This window comes from Oncorhynchus gorbuscha, unplaced genomic scaffold (genome assembly GCF_021184085.1).
Source record: "Oncorhynchus gorbuscha isolate QuinsamMale2020 ecotype Even-year unplaced genomic scaffold, OgorEven_v1.0 Un_scaffold_1519, whole genome shotgun sequence".
NCBI lineage: Eukaryota > Metazoa > Chordata > Actinopteri > Salmoniformes > Salmonidae > Oncorhynchus > Oncorhynchus gorbuscha.
The window spans coordinates 79643-87500 of NW_025746272.1; the positions used below are offsets into that span (position 1 = coordinate 79643).

At 44.0% G+C, this 7858-nt stretch overlaps 1 protein-coding gene across 1 annotated transcript in view; it reads right to left on the minus strand.

Moving 5' to 3' along the window:
• Positions 1 to 7858, minus strand: part of LOC124023157 (C-terminal-binding protein 2-like) — a 64630-nt gene that overhangs the window by 19285 nt on the left and 37487 nt on the right. The window contains exons 5-7 of the mRNA XM_046337695.1: positions 3915 to 3922; positions 3604 to 3735; positions 575 to 702 (exon numbers count right to left, since the gene is read on the minus strand). Of these exons, the coding sequence (XP_046193651.1) occupies positions 575 to 702; positions 3604 to 3735; positions 3915 to 3922 (268 nt within the window). The remainder of the gene's footprint in view (positions 1 to 574; positions 703 to 3603; positions 3736 to 3914; positions 3923 to 7858) is intronic.

A 7858-nucleotide genomic window follows, 5' to 3' on the forward strand; every position in this document is an offset into this window, starting at 1 on the left:
TATAGTGCACTACTTTATACTACAGCCCTATTCCCTATATAGTGCACTACTTTATACTACAGCCCTATTCCCTATATAGTGCACTACTTTATACTACAGCCCTATTCCCTATATAGTGCACTACTTTATACTCCAGCCCTATTCCCTATATAGTGCACTACTTTATACTAGAGCCCTATTCCCTATATAGTACACTACTCTATACTACAGCCCTATTCCCTATATAGTGCACTACTATTGACATGAAGTCTGGTTTGAAGTTGTGTACTACAACCCTGCTGGGGAACAGGGTTCCTGACTAATGAGGTGCTGGGGAACATGGTTCCTGACTAGTGAGGTGCTGGGGAACAGGGTTCCTGACTAGTTCTGTGCTGGGGAACAGGGTTCCTGACCAATGAGGTGCTGGGGAACAGGGTTCCTGACCAATGAGGTGCTGGGGAACAGGGTTCCTGACTAGTGAGGTGCTGGGGAACAGGGTTCCTGACCAATGAGGTGCTGGGGAACAGGGTTCCTGACCAATGAGGTGCTGGGGAACAGGGTTCCTGACCAATGAGGTGCTGGGGAACAGGCGTACCGCTGATGGCTCTTCGTATCTCGGTGGCAGCTGCCTCTCTCATCTCCAGAGAAGCCTGTTCACTGTACCAGGCTGTGTGTGGTGTACAGATCAGGTTGGGAGCATCCTTCAGAGGGCCTGTAGCAAAACTAGAGAGGGGGAGGGTTGGGGGTGGGGGTGGGGGGGTGGTTGTAGAGAGAACAAGTATCAGACCCAAATCAGGCAGTGGCCTCTTCATCTAATCTCCTTTCCTCATCTCCTCCTTTCATCTCCTCTCTTCATTTCCTCTCTTCATTTCCTCTCTTCATCTCCTCTCTTCATCTTCTCATCTCCTCTCCTTCCCTGATAACAGATGCTGAGACTTCCTCTCCTTCTTCTTCCCTCAGTCCTCCCAACTCACCCTCTGTGCCCTGGTCCAAGGGTTGTGTGTGAAGGTGTCACTGATATGAGCCACTGTAGTGTGGGATTACAGGTCCTCTGTTGACATCTTGTTGATGTGTGTTCACAGTAGAACCATATCTCCCTGACAACATATCTCCCTGACAACATAACTCCCTGACAACATATCTCCCTGACAACATATCTCCCTGACAACATATCTCCCTGACAACATATCTCCCTGACAACATAACTCCCTGACAACATATCTCCCTGACAACATATCTCCCTGACAACATATCTCCCTGACAACATATCTCCCTGACAACATAACTCCCTGACAACATATCTCCCTGACAACATAACTCCCTGACACCATAACTCCCTGACAACATATCTCCCTGACAACATAACTCCCTAACATATCTCCCTGAGAACATAACTCCCTGACAACATATCTCCCTGACAACATATCTCCCTGACAACATAACTCCCTGACAACATAACTCCCTGACAACATAACTCCCTGACACCATAACTCCCTGACAACATAACTCCCTGACACCATAACTCCCTGACACCATAACTCCCTGACAACATAACTCCCTGACACCATATCTCCCTGACAACATAACTCCCTGACAACATATCTCCCTGACAACATATCTCCCTGGCAACATATCTCCCTGACAACATATCTCCCTGACAACAGAGCTCACTGACACTGGAAGAGGTGTTACTGTCAGGTTAACTATACTGAGGTGTTACTATCAGGTAAACTATACTGAGGTGTTACTGAGGTGTTACTGTCAGGTAAACTATACTGAGGTGTTACTGTCAGGTAAACTATACTGAGGTGTTACTGTCAGGTAAACTATACTGAGGTGTTACTGTCAGGTAAACTATACTGAGGTGTTACTATCAGGTAAACTATACTGAGGTGTTACTGAGGTGTTACTGTCAGGTAAACTATACTGAGGTGTTACTGTCAGGTTAACTATACTGAGGTGTTACTGTCAGGTAAACTATACTGAGGTGTTATTATCTGTAAACTATACTGAGGTCTTACTATCAGGTAAACTATACTGAGGTGTTACTGTCAGGTTAACTATACTGAGGTGTTACTGAGGTGTTACTGTCAGGTAAACTATACTGAGGTGTTACTGTCAGGTAAACTATACTGAGGTGTTACTGAGGTGTTACTATCAGGTAAACTATACTGAGGTGTTACTGTCAGGTTAACTATACTGAGGTGTTACTGTCAGGTTAACTATACTGAGGTGTTACTGTCAGGTTAACTATACTGAGGTGTTACTGTCAGGTTAACTATACTGAGGTGTTACTGTCAGGTTAACTATACTGAGGTGTTACTATCAGGTTAACTATACTGAGGTGTTACTGTCAGGTTAACTATACTGAGGTGTTACTGTCAGGTTAACTATACTGAGGTGTTACTGTCAGGTTAACTATACTGAGGTGTTACTATCAGGTTAACTATACTGAGGTGTTACTATCAGGTTAACTATACTGAGGTGTTACTATCAGGTTAACTATACTGAGGTGTTACTGAGGTGTTACTGTCAGGTAAACTATACTGAGGTGTTACTGTCAGGTAAACTATACTGAGGTGGTACTATCAGGTTAACTATACTGAGGTGTTACTGTCAGGTAAACTATACTGAGGTGTTACTGTCAGGTAAACTATACTGAGGTGTTACTGAGGTGTTACTGTCAGGTTAACTATACTGAGGTGTTACTGAGGTGTTACTGTCAGGTTAACTGTACTGAGGTGTTACTGAGGTGTTACTGTCAGGTAAACTATACTGAGGTGTTACTATCAGGTAAACTATACTGAGGTGTTACTATCAGGTAAACTATACTGAGGTGTTACTGTCAGATTAACTATACTGAGGTGTTACTGTCAGGTAAACTGAGGTGTTACTGTCAGGTACTGAGGTGTTACTGAGGTGGTACTATCAGGTTAACTATACTGAGGTGTTACTGTCAGGTAAACTATACTGAGGTGTTACTGTCAGGTTAACTATATCCTCATCCACTGTGTGTCTCACTTCAATGGTTCTGTAGAGAGGACGTCCACTTGTGTGTGTGTGTGTGTGTGTGTGTGTGTGTGTGTGTGTGTGTGTGTGTGTGTGTGTGTGTGTGTGTGTGTGTGTGTGTGTGTGTGTGTGTGTGTGTGTGTGTGTGTGTGTGTGTGTGTGTGTGTGTGTGTTCGTGCATTCATGCACTGTGTCTCACCTGAAGGGTTCTATCTCGTGCACTGTGTCTCACCTGAAGGGTTCTATCTCGTGCACTGTGTGTCTCACCTGAAGGGTTCTATCTCGTGCACTGTGTCTCACCTGAAGGGTTCTATCTCGTGCACTGTGTGTCTCACCTGAAGGGTTCTATCTCGTGCACTGTGTGTCTCACCTGAAGGGTTCTATCTCGTGCACTGTGTGTCTCACCTGAAGGGTTCTATCTCGTGCACTGTGTGTCTCACCTGAAGGGTTCTATCTCGTGCACTGTGTGTCTCACCTGAAGGGTTCTATCTCGTGCACTGTGTGTCTCACCTGAAGGGTTCTATCTCGTGCACTGTGTGTCTCACCTGAAGGGTTCTATCTCGTGCACTGTGTGTCTCACCTGAAGGGTTCTATCTCGTGCACTGTGTGTCTCACCTGAAGGGTTCTATCTCGTGCACGTCCAGGGCAGCGCCACGTATCCTCCCCTCCTTCAGGGCCTGAGCCAGGGCCTTCTCATCCACCAGCCCTCCCCGTGCTGCATTCACCAGGAACGCTCCCCTGACGCATCTAGTAGGATCGGGGGTCGGGTTAGGGTTAGGGTAGTAGGATCGGGGGTCGGGGAGAAAGATTAGAGAGAGAGAGAAGATGGGGGTTGATTTGATCAAAGAGGGGCGCCACCAACATGTAGGTATTACAAAGAATTTGTTTGCGTCCTTCTTTTAAGTATCTTAATACAGATGACCTACTGATGGAGCTGGAGAAGAGAGACTATAATAGAGATGACCTACTGATGGAGCTGGAGAAGAGAGACTATAATAGAGATGACCTACTGATGGAGCTGGAGAAGAGAGACTAGAATAGAGATGACCTACTGATAGAGCTGGAGAAGAGAGACTATAATAGAGATGACCTACTGATGAAGCTGGAGAAGAGAGACTAGAATAGAGATGACCTACTGATAGAGCTGGAGAAGAGAGACTATAATAGAGATGACCTACTGATGGAGCTGGAGAAGAGAGACTAGAATAGAGATGACCTACTGATAGAGCTGGAGAAGAGAGACTATAATAGAGATGACCTACTGATGAAGCTGGAGAAGAGAGACTAGAATAGAGATGACCTACTGATAGAGCTGGAGAAGAGAGACTATAATAGAGATGACCTACTGATGGAGCTGGAGAAGAGAGACTATAATAGAGATGACCTACTGATGGAGCTGGAGAAGAGAGACTATAATATTCAGATGACCTACTGATGGAGCTGGAGAAGAGAGACTAGAATAGAGATGACCTACTGATAGAGCTGGAGAAGAGAGACTATAATAGAGATGACCTACTGATGAGCTGGAGAAGAGAGACTAGAATAGAGATGACCTACTGATAGAGCTGGAGAAGAGAGACTATAATAGAGATGACCTACTGATGGAGCTGGAGAAGAGAGACTAGAATAGAGATGACCTACTGATAGAGCTGGAGAAGAGAGACTATAATAGAGATGACCTACTGATGAAGCTGGAGAAGAGAGACTAGAATAGAGATGACCTACTGATAGAGCTGGAGAAGAGAGACTATAATAGAGATGACCTACTGATGGAGCTGGAGAAGAGAGACTAGAATAGAGATGACCTACTGATAGAGCTGAAGAAGAGAGACTATAATAGAGATGACCTACTGATGGAGCTGGAGAAGAGAGACTAGAATAGAGATGACCTACTGATGGAGCTGGAAAAGAGAGACTATAATAGAGATGACCTACTGATGGAGCTGGAGAAGAGAGACTAGAATAGAGATGACCTACTGATAGAGCTGGAGAAGAGAGACTATAATAGAGATGACCTACTGATGAGCTGGAGAAGAGAGACTAGAATAGAGATGACCTACTGATAGAGCTGGAGAAGAGAGTCTATAATAGAGATGACCTACTGATGGAGCTGGAGAAGAGAGACTAGAATAGAGATGACCTACTGATAGAGCTGGAGAAGAGAGACTATAATAGAGATGACCTACTGATGGAGCTGGAGAAGAGAGACTAGAATAGAGATGACCTACTGATGGAGCTGGAAAAGAGAGACTATAATAGAGATGACCTACTGATGGAGCTGGAGAAGAGAGACTATAATAGAGATGACCTACTGATAGAGCTGGAGAAGAGAGACTATAATAGAGATGACCTACTGATGGAGCTGGAGAAGAGAGACTAGAATAGAGATGACCTACTGATGGAGCTGGAGAAGAGAGACTATAATAGAGATGACCTACTGATGGAGCTGGAGAAGAGAGACTATAATAGAGATGACCTACTGATGGAGCTGGAGAAGAGAGACTATAATAGAGATGACCTACTGATGAAGCTGGAAAAGAGAGACTATAATAGAGATGACCTACTGATGGAGCTGGAGAAGAGAGACTATAATAGAGATGACCTACTGATATAGCTGGAGAAGAGAGACTATAATAGAGATGACCTACTGATAGAGATGTAAAAGAGAGACTATAATAGAGATGACCTACTGATAGAGCTGGAGAAGAGAGACTATAATAGAGATGACCTACTGATAGAGCTGGAGAAGAGAGACTATAATAGAGATGACCTACTGATAGAGATGTAAAAGAGAGACTATAATAGAGATGACCTACTGATGGAGCTGGAGAAGAGAGACTAGAATAGAGATGACCTACTGATGGAGCTGGAGAAGAGAGACTAGAATAGAGATGACCTACTGATGGAGCTGGAGAAGAGAGACTAGAATAGAGATGACCTACTGATAGAGATGTAGAAGAGAGACTATAATAGAGATGACCTACTGATAGAGCTGGAGAAGAGAGACTAGAATAGAGATGACCTACTGATAGAGCTGGAGAAGAGAGACTAGAATAGAGATGACCTACTGATGGAGCTGGAGAAGAGAGACTAGAATAGAGATGACCTACTGATGGAGCTGGAGAAGAGAGACTAGAATAGAGATGACCTACTGATAGAGCTGGAGAAGAGAGACTAGAATAGAGATGACCTACTGATAGAGCTGGAGAAGAGAGACTATAATAGAGATGACCTACTGATGGAGCTGTAGAAGAGAGACTATAATAGAGATGACCTACTGATAGAGCTGGAGAAGAGAGACTAGAATAGAGATGACCTACTGATGGAGCTGGAGAAGAGAGACTAGAATAGAGATGACCTACTGATAGAGCTGGAGAAGAGATACTAGAATAGAGATGACCTACTGATAGAGCTGGAGAAGAGAGACTATAATAGAGATGACCTACTGATGGAGCTGGAGAAGAGAGACTAGAATAGAGATGACCTACTGATAGAGCTGGAGAAGAGAGACTAGAATAGAGATGACCTACTGATAGAGCTGGAGAAGAGAGACTATAATAGAGATGACCTACTGATAGAGCTGGAGAAGAGAGACTAGAATAGAGATGACCTACTGATAGAGCTGGAGAAGAGAGACTATAATAGAGATGACCTACTGATAGAGCTGGAGAAGAGAGACTATAATAGAGATGACCTACTGATGGAGCTGGAGAAGAGAGACTAGAATAGAGATGACCTACTGATAGAGCTGGAGAAGAGAGACTATAATAGAGATGACCTACTGATAGAGCTGGAGAAGAGAGACTAGAATAGAGATGACCTACTGATAGAGCTGGAGAAGAGAGACTAGAATAGAGATGACCTACTGATGGAGCTGGAGAAGAGAGACTAGAATAGAGATGACCTACTGATAGAGATGTAGAAGAGAGACTATAATAGAGATGACCTACTGATAGAGCTGGAGAAGAGAGACTAGAATAGAGATGACCTACTGATAGAGCTGGAGAAGAGAGACTAGAATAGAGATGACCTACTGATGGAGCTGGAGAAGAGAGACTAGAATAGAGATGACCTACTGATAGAGCTGGAGAAGAGATACTAGAATAGAGATGACCTACTGATGGAGCTGGAGAAGAGAGACTATAATAGAGATGACCTACTGATGGAGCTGGAGAAGAGAGACTAGAATAGAGATGACCTACTGATAGCGCTGGAGAAGAGAGACTAGAATAGAGATGACCTACTGATGGAGCTGGAGAAGAGAGACTAGAATAGAGATGACCTACTGATAGAGCTGGAGAAGAGATACTAGAATAGAGATGACCTACTGATAGAGCTGGAGAAGAGAGACTATAATAGAGATGACCTACTGATAGAGCTGGAGAAGAGAGACTAGAATAGAGATGACCTACTGATAGAGCTGGAGAAGAGAGACTAGAATAGAGATGACCTACTGATAGAGCTGGAGAAGAGAGACTATAATAGAGATGACCTACTGATGGAGCTGGAGAAGAGAGACTAGAATAGAGATGACCTACTGATAGAGCTGGAGAAGAGAGACTATAATAGAGATGACCTACTGATAGAGCTGGAGAAGAGAGACTATAATAGAGATGACCTACTGATGGAGCTGGAGAAGAGAGACTAGAATAGAGATGACCTACTGATAGAGATGACTATAATAGAGATGACCTACTGATAGAGCTGGAGAAGAGAGACTAGAATAGAGATGACCTACTGATAGAGCTGGAGAAGAGAGACTAGAATAGAGATGACCTACTGATGGAGCTGGAGAAGAGAGACTAGAATAGAGATGACCTACTGATAGAGATGTAGAAGAGAGACTATAATAGAGATGACCTACTGATAG